Genomic DNA, 17,931 nt, shown 5'->3' on the forward strand with positions numbered 1-17,931 from the left:
CCCAGCATTCCCAGCAGTGTCACCTCTCCAGTCAGCAGCTCAATCATTTTGTAGGTGAGTTCTAGGATCTTCTGGTCATTGATGTCCTCATGTATCAGGGGGTGAGGTGGAGGCCCCGTGATTGTGCTCAGGGGTCTTCCCCATCCCTCAGACACAGGGGCCTGACAGCGCTCACTAGAGGTCTTCTTCACTACTGTGTAATCCTGGTTATGGAGAGACACATTAATAAACCTCACTACAGACATTTCCAGAGTCCTCACCTCTCCAGTTCTGTCCATCTGTTATTCCCATAGATAAGAATGATGGAATGTGACGTCATCAGAATCTCTCACCTCTCCAGTAAGCCGGAAGAGGATCTCTAGGGTGAGGTGTAATATCCTCTCCGCCATCTTGTCCCTGTCCCTATCCATCCTTGTAGGGTCACTCAGGAGAATTCTCTTATATAGAAGATCTCCACTGAGAGGATCCGATATTGTAGGGACCTGAATGGGGAGAAGATGACGATGTAACATCATAAAGATCCCATGTAAGAAATCTCCGGAGCTGTTACCGGCTTCACATGATCACTACATCCAGTCATGGCCCCGTCCTGCCCCCCGGTATAACACACAGTCCCATTATAGTCACATACAGAGATTTATCACATAATATCTCCAATCCAGCACTAAAACAAGAAAATGTAAATGACATCCATGAAGATCTGGATGACAGAACAGAGAAAGACAGTAAACTGATACATATAGAACATGATAGATGAGTGAATCGATTTGATTTAAAACAAGTTTGTGTCACATTTTTAGTAATTTGCTGAACCCAGTAAATTGATTTACAATTCAGTTCCCTCTGCCATTTTATATATTGCTGGTAATCATAAGCCAAAGAAGGATCACGTGACCATGTGTGCAGCCAGGAGGGATTCTCCATGTCTTGCCGCTATCATGTCACATGGTATAGCACAGCCAATCAATGGAGACTAAAAGTCTCCATAAAATCAAAAGCAGGAAATGCAGCAGCCATTTTGCGATGAATCTGGATAGTGAGACAATGTTACAGTTCACAGCTTATCATTAGAGATAGGAAGTTTATAGCTGTTGATATGGGCCCCGATTCAATATGGTATTTATGCCTGTTTGTGCTTTGTGCCTTTTCGTAGTTTGCACCCAATCGTGAAAAAAACAAAACTGGATTCATATGATCACACAACATTCAACACTGCTCACTGATATTTTTGCTGCCTTTTACCGAATTAAGTTTTTGCTTTCCATTTCCTATACACAACAAAGACACTGGAACTGGCCATCTACTGTTATAGCTCATCGGTGTCAAAGAACAACTAGTTCATACATATTAGTTTTACACCAGTACTGTATTCAGTTGCAATCATGGCCGGACTGGCTATCGGGAAAATCTAAAAAAAAATGTGGAATCAAGGTCCTACTTGCACTCGTAAAAAAAGGGCACAGCAGAGAGTGGTGCTCAGAGGAAAATAATAGAATGAATAATGTCAAAACACCTCTAGCACTCAGAACAATATCAAAAACGAAGTTGCTTCCAGAAATCTATTCATTTATTTCATCTTTTTATTTCATCTCTTTATGCACTGGGAATTCACAGCCAATATATAAACTTGTACAGCAGAGTATTAAAGCCCAACGTTTTGGCCCATCTGGCCTTTATCAAGGGATAATTCTAAATAAACAGAAAAGAAAATTATAACAAATTATAAAAAAATGTAAAAAATGCAAAAAAATACAAGAAATACAAATAATGCATGAAATAACAATATAAAGGTATAATATAGTCATACAAAAATTCCTAGCCAAAAAATACCTTCTGTACAAAAATACCCTGCATAAACAAATACCCTCTATACAGCGAAAAAAGGGTTAAAAAACTGTATAAAATTCCATACAAATAAACAAAATACCGCATAAAGAAAACATGCTGCTGAAGTCCAAGGACCTCTGAATGTTCTACAGAGGTCCTTGGACTTCAGCAGCATGTTATATATTGGCTGTGAATTCCCAGTGCATAAAGAGATGAAATAAAAAGATGAAATAAATGAATAGATTTCTGGAAGCAACTTCGTTTTTGATATTGTTCTGAGTGCTAGAGGTGTTTTGACATTATCGGGAAAATCTGTCATTAGATAAGTCAGTCTGGCTGCATTAATTGCAACATTAACAGTATCGGTGACCTAAGGATACCAATACTATTAACCCTTTAATGACCGAAACTTTTTTTTTTTTAAATTTTTCGTTCCCATTCGAGCCATAACTTTATCTTTCAGTCAATATGGCCATGTGAGGGCTCATTTTTTGCGGGACGAGTTGTAATTTTGAACGACTCCATTGGTTTTACCATGTAGTGTACTCGAAAATGGGAAAAAAATTCCAAGTGCGGTGAAATTGCAAAAAAAGTGCATTCCCACACTTGTTTTTTGCTTGGCTTTTTTGCTAGGTTCACTAAATGCTAAAACTGACCTGCCAATATGATTCTCCAGGTCATTATAAGTTCATAGACACCAAACATGTCTAGGTTCTCTTTTATCTGAGTGGTGAAAAAAAATTCCAAAGTTTGCTTAAAAAAAAAAAAAAAATTTGTGCCATTTTTAGGTGAAGACTTAATTTTTGTGCGGTCGAGCTGACGTTTTTAATGATACCACTTTTGTGCAGATACGTTCTTTTGATCACACGTTATTGCATTTTGATGTAATTCTGGAGTTTTGATTTTTTTTTCTCACTACACCGTTTAGCGATCAGGTTAATCCTTTTTTTATTGATAGGGCGATTCTGAACGTGGTGATACCAAATATGTGAAGGTTTGATTTTTTTATTGTTTTATTTTGATTGGGGCGAAAGGGGGGTGATTTAAATTTATGTTTTTTTTTTATATTTTTAAACACTTTTTTTTTTCTTACTTTTAGCATGCTTCAATAGCCTCCATAGGAGGCTAGAAGCTGCCATAGCACGATCAACTCTGCAACAGATCGCCTCTATGTAGTAAAATTCCAGCATTGCTATGAGCGCCGACCACAGGAGACCTCAGGTTGTTATAGCAATGCGTCGCTGACCCCCGATCACGTGACGGGGGGGGGGGGGGGGGGGGGTCGTCGATGCGATCATTTTCTAGTTAAATGCCCGCTGTCAGCATATGACAACGGGATTTAACTAGTTAATAGGTGCGGGCGGATCTCTATTCCGCTTGCGCCTATTGCGTGCACATGTCAGCTGTAGAAAATAGCTGACATGTCGCAGCTTTGAGGTGGGCTCACTGCTGGAGCCCACCACAAAGCGGGGTATACTGACCGCTGACATACTATCCCGTCAGCAGTTAGTAAAGGGTTAACAGCTGTGGTGAAGCACAGAGCCATCGACAACGAAGGGGATGTTGGTTGTTGTGAAGCCCACATCCACTTTTAGCAAGATAGGATGGAAGAGATGACTGAATTAAGTGAGCATGAAAGGTTTGTCGGAAGAAGTAGGTCTTTAGGTTACTTTTGAAGGTTTCCATGGTAGGCGAGAGTCTGATATGTTGGGGTGGAGAGTTCCAGAGCAGGGGGATGCGCAGGAGAAATTTTGCACGCAGTTGAAGAGGAGAGAAGAGGGGAATAGAGAAGGAGATCTTCTGAGGATCAGAGGTTGGGGGCAGGTAAGTACCGGGAGACTAGGTCACAGATGAATGGAGAAGACAGGTTGTGGATGGCTTTGTATGCCAGTGTTAGGGTTTTGAACTGAGTCTTTTGATAACGAGTAGCCAGGGAAGGGATTCACAGAGGGGAGAGGCTGGGGAATAGCAGGGGGAAAGGTGGATTAGTCAGGCAGCAGAGTTTAGAATAGATTGGAGGGGTGCGAGAGTGTTAGAAGGGAGGCCACAAAACAGGAGGTTGCAGTAGTCAAGGCGGGAGATTATGAGTGCATGGACTAGGGTTTTTGCAGATTCCACACATTTTGCACATCAAACTATATGGGGGCTGTGAGGGAAGCATCATACTATATGTGTGTTTGTGAGGGAACCATCATACTATATGGGGGCTGTGGAGGACTATCATAGTATATGATGGTTGTGGGGCACCATCATACTGTATTGGGGCTGTGGGGCTCATCATACTGTGTGGAGGACCATCATACTATATTGGAGCTGTGGGGCACCAACATATTGTGTGGGGGAACATCATACTATACACTATACGGAGCAGGGTTGTGGTGGGACCATCATACTGTGTGGAAGGACGGTCATACTATATGGGAGTCTGCGAGGGGACAATCATACTGTATTGGGTGTATGGGGGGGCTATCATACTGTGTGGAGGACCATCATACTATATTGGAGCTGTGGAGAATCAATATACTGTATTGGGGCTGTGGGGGAACATCATAGTATATGGAAGAGGGTTGTGATGGGACCATAATACTGTGTGAAAGGACCATCATACTATATGGGGGTCTGCGAGGGGACAATCATACTGTATTGTGGGTATGGGGGACCATCATACTGTGTGGGGGGGACAATCTTACCATATGGGGGTCTGTAGAGAGACCACAAACTATATTGGGGCTGTGGGTAACAGTCATACTGTGTGGGGGATCATCATACTTTGTGGGGGATCATCACACTGTGTGGGGGGGCAGTGGACGAATGTGTGAACATCCATGTCTATGGAGGCTATGGAAGCGGTATAGTGGGTGAGAACACTAAGGCTTCAGTTGGGACAAGATAACTGTGTAAAACCAGCAATAAAAATCCCACTCTGTGTTTCTGCGCCTATGTTCTGTGATAGGATTTTTGCTAAGGGGCCCCATGATTTCTATGTATGCCACTGCTCTGAGTTATTATTACAACAAAGAGGCACTGTGGTAATTATATAAGGAGGCATTATGTAAGGGGTCATTACTATTATAATGGGTCAAAGGGACACAGAAGGGGCACGGTTGTTGTGTGGGAAAAAATAGGAGGGTAACTACTACCATACAGGGCACAAAGGGGGAATTATTGCTGTTAGGGCATTAGTTATAGCACTATATGGTTTGTGTAAAGGTGGGAAATGTGAGGAGGGGGCTGGAAGCCAAAGTGGTCAGGGCTGAATGGAAAAGAAGAGGTAAAATGAATGAATACTATCATCAATAACATCACTGGTGAGAACTTGTACACTTCACACATATATGGACTGTTGAGCACTGATATTACCATTACATGGTTACTGTGTGTTGCTAATATCAGTCCTAGTCCATTGGTTTTGGTTAATTATCTGTATGAAGATAGAACTACTGTATAACTGGCATATATTTGGATAGGGTGGTATATGTTATATTGCAATATTATTATTTCAGTATTATTACTAAATCTTATACAGTGGTATTATTGGAAATATAGGTCTTGTAGTAAGTCTAAAGGTACTGTCACACTTAGCGATGCACCAGCGATCCCGACCAGGGATATGACGCGGTCAGGATCGCTGGTACATCGCTAAGTGGTCACTAGTGAGCTGCCACACAGGCAGATCTCACCAGCGACATCGCTGGGGACGGGGGTCACTACTTACCTGTCACACTAGGCGATCCTGCGTCCTCCCGCCCGGCTCCACGCTCGTCGCTCGTCTCTCCACAGGAAGCGCCACAGGAAGCTGACGACGAGAAACAGTCCAGCCTGTTCTCACGCGATCAGCGATAAGCAGCGGGTCGGAGGTAAGTATCAGACACAGCGATGTCGCTAGCAATATCGCTATAACGTCACAAGTTATAGCGATATTGCTAGAGATATCGCTTAGTGTGACAGTACCTTAACCTTGATTACTCTCAGGCAGAGTAATATAAGTAATTGAGACTCCAATCTAGGGAATGGGATGGAGCCAGCATGGGCCTGTGTGCTTTCAAATAACAGGGCTGAATTTACGGTGGGTATGGAAAGTATTCAGACCCCTTTAAATGTTTCACTCTGTTTCATTGCAGCCATTTGGTAAATTCAAAAAAGTTTTTTTTTTTCTCATTAATGTACACTCTGCACCCCATCTTGACTGAAAAAAACAGAAATGTTGACATTTTTGCAAATTTGTTAAAAAGGAAAAACTGAAATATCACATGGTCATAAGTATTCAAACCCTTTGCTCCTTATTAAGTAGAAGCACCCTTTTGAGCTAGTTCAGCCATTAGTCTTCTTGGGAATGATGCAACAAGTTTCTCACACCTGGATTTGGGTATTCTCTGCCATTCTTCCTTGCAGATCCTCTCGAGCTATGTCAGGTTGGATGGTGAACGTTGGTGAACAGTCATTTTCAGGTCTAATCCAGAGATGCTAAATTGGGCTTAGGTCAGTGCTCTGGCTGGGCCAGTCAAGTATGGTCACAGAGTTGTTCTGAAGCTACACCTTCCCGAGCACTCTGGAAGAGGTTTTAATCCAGGATATCTCTGTACTTGGCCGCATTCATGTTTCCTTCATTTGCAACCAGTCGTCCTGTCCCTGCAGCTGAAAAACACCCCCATAGTATGATGCTGCCACCACCATGATTCACTCTTGGGATTGCATTGGGGAGGTGATGAGCAGTGCCTGGTATTCTCCACACATACTGCTTAGAATTATCACCAAAAAGGTCTATCTTCATCTCATCAGACCAGAGAATCTTATTTCTCATAGTCTGGGAGTCCTTCATGAGTTTTGTTTTTTTTAATATAAATTTTTATTGAAAAATTTTCGGTAACAACAAAGGGTGGTAACATAGAAAGCATTATTCATGACGAACATGTAATATATTTACTACTGTCACAGTATTTATAGGCTGTAGGCCTAGAATAAGGATGTCTCTCTCTAGAAGTAGAAAAGATGCCCTTGTAATACTTTGCTTCCTGTGTAACAGTGTTAACAGCACTAACAGCATCAAAATCAAACAACAACAAAAACAGAAAGGAAAGGGGATCGGGAAGGAAAGGGGGAAACCTCTCCCAAGCCGCCTCACTCAGCCAACCCAGTGGCCCATCTCACCTCCCCTCCAACCAGTATAAACCTCACATCAGCCATGTTAAGTACATTCATCTGGCAACCGAAGTGGTTCTAGGTTGTTCTTAAGTTTCTCCATAAGATACCATCTAATGGAGGAAAAAGGACTGATTATTTTTCGCCTTTCATCAATGTTTCAACATTTTACAATAAATTGACTCCATTTTTTAAGAAATTTGCCTGCTTGTGTCTCTTTGTTTGTAAGCACATCTCCTTGTTCAACTGCCATATAGTGATGCAGTTAGGCTATCAATTCCGGCAGCTGCGGGGTAGAAGGATCAAGTCAATGCTTGAGAATTAATTTTTTGGCTAAAAGCAATATGGTGTGTACAAGTATTGGAGGGCCATTCTCTCCACAATCGCCTTTCTCCAAATTCCCCCAATAGTGTACGATCGCCATTGACAGCGGCTTTACGTTACTCCATAAGTTACAGCTCAGAAACTAAATCCCAGAATGGGACTATGTTACTACACGGCCACAATCCATGCAATAAATCAGAGCTGGGCCGCTGGCATCTAGGGCAAGCTGTAAGTCTATCGGACTTAGCATCCGATTTATGGATGTTAAAAGCATAAATAGCTCCATGCATGATATTGAATTGAGTCTCTCTCCAGGACTCACTTATTATGTGTTTCAGGAAAAGAGACCATCCTTTTCTAATCAAGGAGGGAGCTTCAACCTCCTCTAATTGTTGTCTCCAGGATTTGTAAAAAGTGTCTGGATGAGGGTCTAATAAATGTGGTTTCATTATAGAGTAGATTGTGGAGTTTGAAGGGGTCCCAGTAGTGTGTTGGAGCAAGTCGTCTAGCATATTATGGTTTGATTCGAATTTAACATCGTGTAGATTAGACAATTGAAAGTTTCATTTGTTCATACTGGAAGGAGTGCGAGGGCTGAAGGTGATATTTCTCAAGTACTTCAGAACACGTTAACCATCTAGCTTCCGTTGGGTGGAGGTGCGAGATGTTAATATCTTTTTGTCGCCAGGCAATAAACAATCTATTTTCTATACCCTGAGGGAATTCGGGGTTTGCCCATAATGGTAGATATTTGGATATTCTAAAAGAGAGGCTATACTTCTTCCTCACCGCCTTCCATGTTGAGATTGGTTCTATTTAGGGGCACAATTGTTTTAAAGAATGAGGTAGGGAAGAGAGGTGTGCGTGCAAAATAGCCAACAAATCTAGGGGGTGCGCAAAATCCGCCTCCAGGGAGGTATCCATATAGGAGTGTCTGTTGTGCAGCCAATCGACAATATAACGCATGTTACAAGCTAAGTTATAGTTCCTAATGCTAGGGAAATTTAGACCTCCATCCTCCTTGGAGGCCATTCATTTCGACAAGCTAATTCTGGAGCGCTTATTTTTCCATGTGAATTAGCTAAATTGGCTATTTAGAAAGTTAATATCAGAGTGTTTGAGCAAGAGGGGCAATGTTTGGAGATGATACATTAGTTTGGCCACACTAATCATCTTAATAAGATGGGCTCTTCCCATGAGCGAGAGTGGGAGATTTTGCCACGCTTTCAATTGGTTTGAAATTTTGGTCAGCAGGGGGAGGTAATTGAAATTATATAAAGACGAAGGTGTTCTGACAATTTTGATACCTATATAGGTGATATAAGATGAGGCAATGGTACTGCCTCCCAAGGGGAATTTTCATAGCATCGTTTCTCCCTTCTTTGTTAGCAGCAAAAGCTCACATTTGTCTACATTGATCCTAGAGCCCGAATATGTGCCAAATTCCTTAAGTAGGGTTAAAATATTAGATAAGTGATGTTTTGGATTAGCTATAAACAAAATATCGTCAACTGCAAAAAAAAGCTGATTGTAGCACTTTTTATTAATCCGTATACCCTCAAAATTGGACAGATTCGATAAGGTGCGACCCAGTGGCTCGATTGACACATTGAACAAAAGTGGGGAAAACGGACACCTTTGTCTAGTGCCCTTCTTTAGGGAAAAGGGGCCCAAAAGAAATCCTGGAGTATAAACCTGTGCACTAGGGGATCGATAAAAAGCACGTATATATTCAAGGAAGGGGCCAGACAAAGACATTCTGGTCAAGACATTGAATAGCCATTCCCACTTAACGTTATTAAATGCTTTTTCCGCGTCTATAGTAACCAGTGTCGGGGCGTCATTTCCACGAGGGCGGGTCTCACCAGAGTAGACCCTATCAAGTGCCAATAGAACCTTTCCTACATTTAATGTTGCTGATCTACCTTTTGTAAAGCCTGCCTGAGAGTGGGAGATAAGGAAAGTAAGGACCATGGCTAACCTATCCGCCATTATTTTGGAGAATAACTTGACACCTGTACTGATTAACGATATGGGTCTATATGAGGACGGGAGTGTGGGGTCCTTTCCTGGCTTTAAGATCAACTTGATATAAGCCCTGTAGGCTGAAGGGAATAGGGAATCTCCATTAAGGATTTTGTTGGCTAACTATTCCAGTATTGGTATAACCTCTGGAGAGAGAAGTTTGAAAAAAATCAGCTGAACAACCGTCCAGAACAGGGGCTTAACAATTTTTGGAATTTTTTTTATGGATGAGAGTATCTCCTCTTTAGAGATTGGTTTGTTTAAAAATAATTTTTGTTCGTCTGTGAACATGGGCATGGTCACCTCATTTAGTAAGGTCTGGTGGATCGTTTTTGGGGTGATAGGTTCACTACATAGTTCTCCATAGTATGCTCCCAAAATTTTGTTTATCGCCTGGGGGGTCAGATTGATTTAATCCCAAGGGGTCCTTGAGCTGGTAAATCCCCTGTTGGGGTCTGATACCCCTGGCCAGATTAGCCAGAATTCTGCCGGCGTTGTTCCCATATCTATAAAAATATACCTCCCTTTGTGTCAAAAACAGCTTTTCTCTCCTTTCTGCCTGAAGATTAAAGTCTGCCTGTTTTTGTAGCCAGTGCTCTTTGTTAGCAGGGGATGAATCTGCGAGGAAGTTAGTGTAAGCCACTCTAAGCTCCTCTGTTAACTCCCCATAACTCTGTAATGTACGCTTTTTCAAGGCGAACACGTAAGTCATATTTTTCCCTCTGAGTACAGCCTTCGCTGTCTCCCACAGGAGTGAAGGATCATTTTGATGTAGCTCATTGTCGGTTAAAAATTCCTGCCACCATGTCCTGAGGGAGAAGGCAAAGGAGTCATCTGCATACAAAAAGTTAGGGAATCTCCAGAGAAAATCAGTACCCTTCTGATAGGTCTCCCTCAGGTCTATCAGCATAGGGGAGTGGTCCGAAATGATCAAATCTCCAATTGTTGTATCTATTAGTTTGGGAATCAGGGGGAGAGAAATCAGGAAGTAATCAATCCGAGACCATGAGTTTTTAGCGTGAGAAAAGAATGTGTATTCCCTGCCATCAGGATGTAAGAATCTCCAAGCATCTTTTAGAGAACACTGTGTCAAGAGAGGGGCCATAACCCTGTCTCTTGAAGACTCAGAGCTACTGGTTGGAGTCTCATGTTTTCTGTCTTCCAAGGTAGATATCACCGAATTGAAGTTGCCCCCTACTATTTTGTTAAGGTTCTTGTCAGGAACACCGCACTGCACTTGCTCACTGAGCCAGTGCATGTGTCCTGAGTACAAAAACAGTGCTCAAAGATACCTGTGGAGCAGGGCAGCAGCGGTGACGATGCGTGCTTCAGACTATCAGGACCTGAAGCACGTGACTGCTGGGGGTGTGGCCTAAGCTCCACAGAGCTAGGAGCTGCAGGGAAACTCCTAGAAAGGTAACTACGGGACAAGTTACCAAGGGGCATAGAAAGGGACGGAAACCAGATCAAGACGGGGTCAAAGCACAAGATAGCAGGACAGTACCAAAGGGTTAACCAGAGCGGATAGTCAGGACGTAGCAATAGATCAGAAAACCAGAACAGGAAATAGAAGGTACAAAAGGGGCAAACGGTAACGGAGTAACAATAGCCAAGCCAGGAGGTCAGAACCAGAGAAGACAATAGTACCAAAACGTGAGATAGAGAACAGAGTGAGGGGACAGACCGGGTCATACACGGGAATCAAACAAGCAATGCAGTTTACCAGCACACCAGGGGGGTCAGTCACACAGCCAGAATAACAGTATAGCTGACAGGGAATCCTAGTCTGGAGTGAGTATAAATACCCCTCCCAGATCCAAAGCGAGGCCGGCAAAATTAACCCTGAGAAACCAGGACATTAACCATGTCCTAACCATGACAGTTCTACTCTGCATCAACTGTATTCTCCAAATATTTAAAGAAAGGCTTATTGCTATCATTTGGGCCATACACATTAAAAATCGAGACGTCACCTAGTTGCGTCGACAAAGTTAAGTGCGATAGTCATTCCTCTTCATCAGTTTGGTGAGAGATCAGGTGGTGGGTAAAGTGTTTGCTATTAAGAGTTAACACTCCAGCCCTTTTATGCAGCGATGGAGAACCATATACACTCCCCGCCCACAACCTTTCCATTCTGATAAAGTCAGCCTCACGCAAATGAGTCTCCTGAAGGAGAACTACATCAGGCTTAAGTCGTTTTAGATGTCTAAGGACCATCATTCGTTTTTGTGGGGAGCAGGCCTTTAACATTCCAGCAAATTATCATGTTAAATGTATAATATGTAGGTCTGTGAATTAAGTTTGTAACTTAAACAGATTGAGGCAGGTGGGAGTAGAGGCAGGAAGGGAAAGGACAGTGGGAAAAAAAAATGAACATCAGAGTGAAATTCAATAGGCAACAATATTAGCTGCAGTGGAACAGACACTAAACGAGGAATTACAGCAAACTGTTCTATGAGATAAGATCGCAGTCTCACCACAAACATTTCATCCTGAGTGGGTGGCTCCACACGTGATGTGCAATTGTGTCCTTGATTGGCTAATCTATCTCTATGACGACCAGTGTTGCAGCCAATTGATTGGCCGCTGGGCCTTTTTATACTCTCCTCTTCCTCTTATGGCTACGCCCCTTGAGAAAAGCTTTCCAGCCGAAACGCACGTCGGGGTGACGCTCCTGGACTAGGCTCCTGCCTCCCGTTATTATTTCAGATATTTGGCAATTCATATAACTATTTTGGGTGCGGGCTGTCCTATAGCACATTGAGCAATGTCTTGTGGGATGGTATAGCAATGGGTATGGTATTATTATCCCATACAGTCCCTATTGGTGATTGTTATATCCTCTTTCTACTGTAGTGGTACTGATTATTTCCACTTTATATATTGTCTATATCTCCTACTGTATGTACTATGTGTGCTTTGATCCATTGAGCGTCCTTTGAGGGTAACCTCCCTTCTCCTTGTATCTATATATCTTAAGAAATATTTTTTCTACTTCAGCATATTTGGATTTTGATCGCGTTTTTCTTTTAGGTTTTTAGTAATCCCTCAGTGAAAGAGGATGAAGTGGAACCTCAAAGTCCGCTTTTTTGTTGCTTTTCAGGGAAGTCCTGTGGGAGCTCCAGACTCCAGCTTCCCCACACAAAAGCCCCTTCATGAGTTTTTTAGCAAACTCTATGCGGGCTTTCATATGTCTGGCACTGAGGAGAGGCTTCCGTCAGGCCACTCTGCCATAAAGGCCCGACTGGTGGAGGGCTGAAGTGGTAGCTGACTTGGTGGAACTTTCTCTCTTCTCCCTACTGCCTCTGTGGAGCTCAGCCACAGTGATCTTGGGCTAATCAACTCATTACCTGCATTAAAGACAGCTGTTTTACATAGTCACCTTTATAAAAGACTCCTGTCCTCAGACTCAATTAATCAGTCAGACTCTAACCTTTACAACATGGGCAAGACCAATGACCAAAGAACTTTCTAAGGATGTCAAGGACAAGATCACAGACCTGCACAAAGCTGGGATGGGCTACAAAACCGTAAGTAAGACGCTGGGTGAGAAGGACACTACTGTTGGTGCAATAGTAAGAAAATGGAAGAAATACAAAATGACTGTCAATCGACATCAATCTGGGGCACCATGCAAAATCTCAGCTCGTGGGGTATCTTTGATCATGAGGAAGGTGACAGATCAGTCTAAAATTACACGGGGGAAATTGTTAATGATCTCAAAGCAGCTGGGACCACAGTCACCAAAAAAAAAAAAAAAAAAAAAAACACATTGCTAACATATTACGCCGTAAAGGTATAAAATCCTGCAGAGCCCGCAAGGTCCCCCTGCTCAAGAAGGCACATGTGCAGGCCCATCTGAAGATTGCCAATGAACACCTGGATGATTTTGTGAGTGAATGGGAGAAGGTGTTGTGGTCAGAGGAGACAAAAATTGAGGTATTTGGCATTAACTCAAGTCGTGGTGTTTAAAGTTGAGGTCTTTGGCATTAACTCAAGTCGCCGTGTTTGGAGGAAGAGAAATGTTGCCAATGACCTAAAGAACACCATCACACTGTCAAGCATGGAGGTGGAAACATTATGTTTTGGGGGTGTTTCTCTGCTAAGGGCACAGGACTACTTCTCCGCATCAATGGGAGAATGGATGGAGCCATGTACCGTAAATCCTGAGTGACAATCTTCTCTCCGCCAGGAAATTAAAAATGGGTCTTCCAGCAAGACAATGACCCAAAACATACAGCCAAGGCAACAAAGGAGTGGATCAAAATTAAGCACATTAAGGTCATGGAGTGGCCTAGCCAGTCCAGACCTTAATCCCATAGAAAACTTATGGAGGGAGTTGAAGTTCCGAGTTGCCAAGCGACAGCCTCAAAGTCTTAATGATTTAGAGATGATCTGCAAAGAGGAGTGGAGCAAAATTACATATAAAATATGTGCAAACCTCATGATCAACTACAAAAAAAAAGGTCTGACTGCTGTGCTTGCCAACAAGAGTTTTGCCACCAAATATTAAGTCTTGTTTGCCAGAGGGACCAAATACTTATTTCTCACTGCAAAATGCAATAAAATTATATAATTTATACAATGTGCTTTTCTGGATTTTATTTTTGATATTCTATCTCTCAATGTTAAAATTAACCTTCCCTTAAAATTATAGACTGTTCATGTCTTTGTCAGTGGGCAAACTTACAAAATCAGCAAGAGATCAAATGATTATTTCCCCCACTGTAGCTCTCCTCCTTTCCCTTATGTTTTTTATTTTGTCTCCCTGAGGGGAAAGGTGGTAATGTTGGGAAGTATCTCTCAGTTTTCATTTTATATATACTACCTTTGGGGGACGCCTATCTTTGTTTGTCCTGGGATGGGAATGCTTATAATTGTCTTTTGTAAAAATTATATATATATATATATACACACACACAGCTTTCTTGAGCAGTTGTTTATGTCTACAAGATCCCTTCAATTTATGCTGCACTCTGGAGTTACAGGTCTAATCTCTATACAGGAAAGTTTCCATTAGGAAAGTGCCAGTGTTTCTAATACATTGTCCATTCAGTGTCTAATACTGGTGGATAAAACAAGATTGAACACAAGAACTTCACAGCCAATCTACACATCATAAGGGAGATCTCATGACACCTTCTCTCCATCTACCTGAGGATCCTGAGGAACATTGGGATTTTCTTGTTTACAATCCTGTGGCAGAAGAGGACGGGGACATCTCTCTGGTGTTGTCCTCTCACTGGATAGAACTGGAGGAAACACATACAGGGACGGAATTTATTCTTTACATACAGATAATTATAGGCCACGTGTATTTAGTCCTGTCTATTACCTGGTGATGTGAGGGGCTGGGGAACCTCCATCATGACGTCCTTGTACAGATCTTTGTGTCCTTCTAAATACTCCCACTCCTCCATGGAGAAATAGACGGTGACATCCTGACACCTTATAGGAACCTGACAAACACAATGACACCGTCATCCCCCGATCCCTCCATAGCGTTACTGTATAATGTCCCAGCATTCCCAGCAGTGTCACCTCTCCAGTCAGCAGCTCAATCATCTTGTAGGTGAGTTCTAGGATCTTCTGGGCATTGATGTCCTCATGTATCAGGGGGTGAGGTGGAGGCCCCGTGATTGGGCTCAGGGGTCTTCCCCATCCCTCAGACACAGGGGCCTGACAGCGCTCACTAGAGGTCTTCTTCACTACTGTGTAATCCTGGTTATGGAGGGACACATTAATAAACCTCACTACAGACATTTCCAGAGTCCTCACCTCTCCAGTTCTGTCTGTTATTCCCATAGATAAGAATGATGTAATGTGACATCATCAGAATCTCTCACCTCTCCAGTAAGCCGGAAGAGGATCTCTAGGGTGAGGTGTAATATCCTCTCCGCCATCTTGTCCCTGTCCCTATCCATCCTTGTAGGGTCACTCAGGAGAATTCTCTTATATAGAAGATCTCCACTGAGAGGATCCGATATTGTAGGGACCTGAATGGGGAGAAGATGGTGATGTAACATCATAAAGATCTCGTGTAAGAAATCTCCGGGGCTGTTACCGGCTTCACATGATCACTACTTCCAGTCATGGCCCCGTCCTGCCCCCGGTATAATCCAACTATAGTCACATACAGAGATTTATCACAGAATATCTCCAATCCAGCACCAAAAACAAGCAAATGTAAAAGACAGCCACAGAGATTGGGACGACAGTACAGAGAAAGCCAGTAACAGATAATAATATAATAAGAGGGATGAGTGAATTGAGGAGTTTGTGTCACATTTTTATACATTTTCTGAACCCAGCAAATTAATTTAAAATTCATTTCCCTCTGCCATTTTATATATTGCTGACAATTATCAGACAGAGAAGGATCATGTGCACTTATGTGCAGCTGGAAGGGATTTCCCATATCTTGCAGCTATCTGATACAGGAAAGATGTATATCTTTGTACAGTGTTAAGCCCCCGTTACACACTGCGATATTGCTAGCAATATCGCTGTAAAGTCACCGATTTTGTGACGTTGCAGTGATATTGCTAGCGATATCGCTGCATGTGATACTTACCTCCGACCGGCTCCCCAGCTGGTTATCGCTGATCGCGCGAGAACATCCTGGACCGTTTCTCGTCTTCAGCTTCCTGCGGCGCTTCCTGTGGCGCCGACGAGCGACGATTTGGATTTCTGGATCACGGAGTGAACTACTTATACGATGGACTACTTGCTAGAGATGGGGTGCACCTTACGAAGACTGGAAAGCATGTATTTGGAAGTCGCCTTGCTACACTTGTAAGGAGAGCTTTAAACTAGAACAACATGGGAAGGGAAGCAAAAGACCAGAAAAAGCCATACACCTGAAAAATGCTATTGAGAACTCTGTTTAGAAGTGGAAAGGAAGAACAAAGACAAAAATATCTAATTAATAAAAATATTGGAGAAAGAGAAACCAATCACAACCTAAAATGTTTCTATACTAATGCACAAAGCATGGGCAACAAACAAGGAGAATTGGAACTACTAACACAGGAAAAGAAATATGATGTCATTGGAATCACTGAAACTTGGTGGGACAATACACATGATTGGAATACAAGACTAGAAGGATACAACTTATTTGCAAGAAACAGACTTGATAAACGAGGAGGGGGTGTTGCATTGTATGTTAGAAACGCGTATATCTGCACAGAGATTGAAGCTTCAGTGACTGGGAGTTCTGTGGAAACTGTTTGGGTAAGAATACAAGGACAGAACAATGGAAAGGACACCATTGTAGGCATTTACTACAGGCCGCCTGTGCAAGCTGAAGATATGGATGAACTCTTTATGCATCAAATGGCCAAGTTCTCCAAAAAATATGACATAGTTGTCATGGGAGATTTCAACTATCCAGACATTTGTTGGGAATCTCTCTCAGGCAAAACTAACAGGTCAAGGAAATTCTTATCCTCTCTAGCTGACAACTTTATCTTCCAAAAGGTAGGGGAGAAAACAAGGGGAACTGCTACCTTGGATCTAATCCTTATAAACAGGGAGGAAATGGTTGAGGAGGTAAAAGTGGCTGGGACCCTAGGAGGTAGCGACCATGCTATTTTAGAATTTTGGATAACTAGAGGCAGAAGACCTGTGAAGACTCAGACGTCAAGGTTAGATTTCAGAAAGGCAGATTTTAAGGGATTCAGAAAGAGAATTGGAGGGATCCAATGGCTGGATATCCTTAAAGACAAAAATGTCCAGGAAGGATGGGAAATCTTGAAAAATGAAATTCTCAAAGCACAGTTGTTAACAATTCCGAAAAGAGGGAAGAATAGGAAGCATTTAGGGAAACCAGGATGGATGAACACAGAACTTAAGCACATGCTAAAAAGAAAAAAATGTTTATAAAAATGGAAAGAGGGAGGCATATCTAAAGAAGAATATAATGCTGTCTGCAGAACCTGCAGGGCACAAATCAGATTAGCTAAAGCTGAAAATGAATTGAGGCTTGCAAGAGATGTCAAAAGCAATAATAAAGGATTTTGGGGATATGTCAAAAGTAAAAGAAAAGTCAAAGATGCTATAGGATTTTTACAGGATGAAAATGATGAAATGATAAGACAGGATGTTGAGAAGGCTGAACTTTTAAATTCCTATTTTGCATCTGTTTTCTCTCAGAAAGGAAATGTAACATCAACTGTTATTCACTGTCCTATTAAGGGAATAGAAGAATCCAGGATATCTATAAACAGAAAGATAGTGAGGAAACACTTAGCTAACCTAAATGAATTCAAGTCTTCAGGTCCAGATGAATTACACCCCAGAGTACTGAAGGAGATAGCAGAAGAAATTTTTGAACCCCTCTCCATAATCTTTGATAATTCTTGGAGAACAGGAGAAGTGCCAGAAGACTGGAGAAGAGCAAATGTTGTTCCTATCTTCAAAAAGGGGAAGAAGGTGGACCCAGGCAACTATAGGCCGGTGAGTCTGACTTCTATACCAGGAAAGATCTTTGAACAAATCATTAAACAACATGTATGTCAATATCTGGATAAGAATGAAGTGATTAAACAGAGTCAGCATGGGTTTGTAACTAATAAGTCATGTCAGACTAACTTAATTTCCTTCTATGACGGT

The 17,931-nt window shown here is 42.2% G+C and overlaps 1 protein-coding gene across 1 annotated transcript in view; it reads right to left on the minus strand.

Annotated features, from left to right (window-relative positions):
- Positions 1-17,931, minus strand: part of LOC141051169 (uncharacterized) — an 872,784-nt gene that overhangs the window by 84,822 nt on the left and 770,031 nt on the right. The window contains exons 33-38 of the mRNA XM_073548034.1: positions 15,162-15,311; positions 14,857-15,036; positions 14,651-14,774; positions 14,470-14,567; positions 333-482; positions 24-203 (exon numbers count right to left, since the gene is read on the minus strand). Coding sequence (XP_073404135.1) covers positions 24-203; positions 333-482; positions 14,470-14,567; positions 14,651-14,774; positions 14,857-15,036; positions 15,162-15,311 — 882 coding nt within the window. The remainder of the gene's footprint in view (positions 1-23; positions 204-332; positions 483-14,469; positions 14,568-14,650; positions 14,775-14,856; positions 15,037-15,161; positions 15,312-17,931) is intronic.

Source organism: Dendrobates tinctorius, unplaced genomic scaffold, assembly GCF_039654945.1.
Source record: "Dendrobates tinctorius isolate UK_male_01 unplaced genomic scaffold, ASM3965494v1 ptg000155l, whole genome shotgun sequence".
Taxonomy (NCBI): Eukaryota; Metazoa; Chordata; class Amphibia; order Anura; family Dendrobatidae; genus Dendrobates; species Dendrobates tinctorius.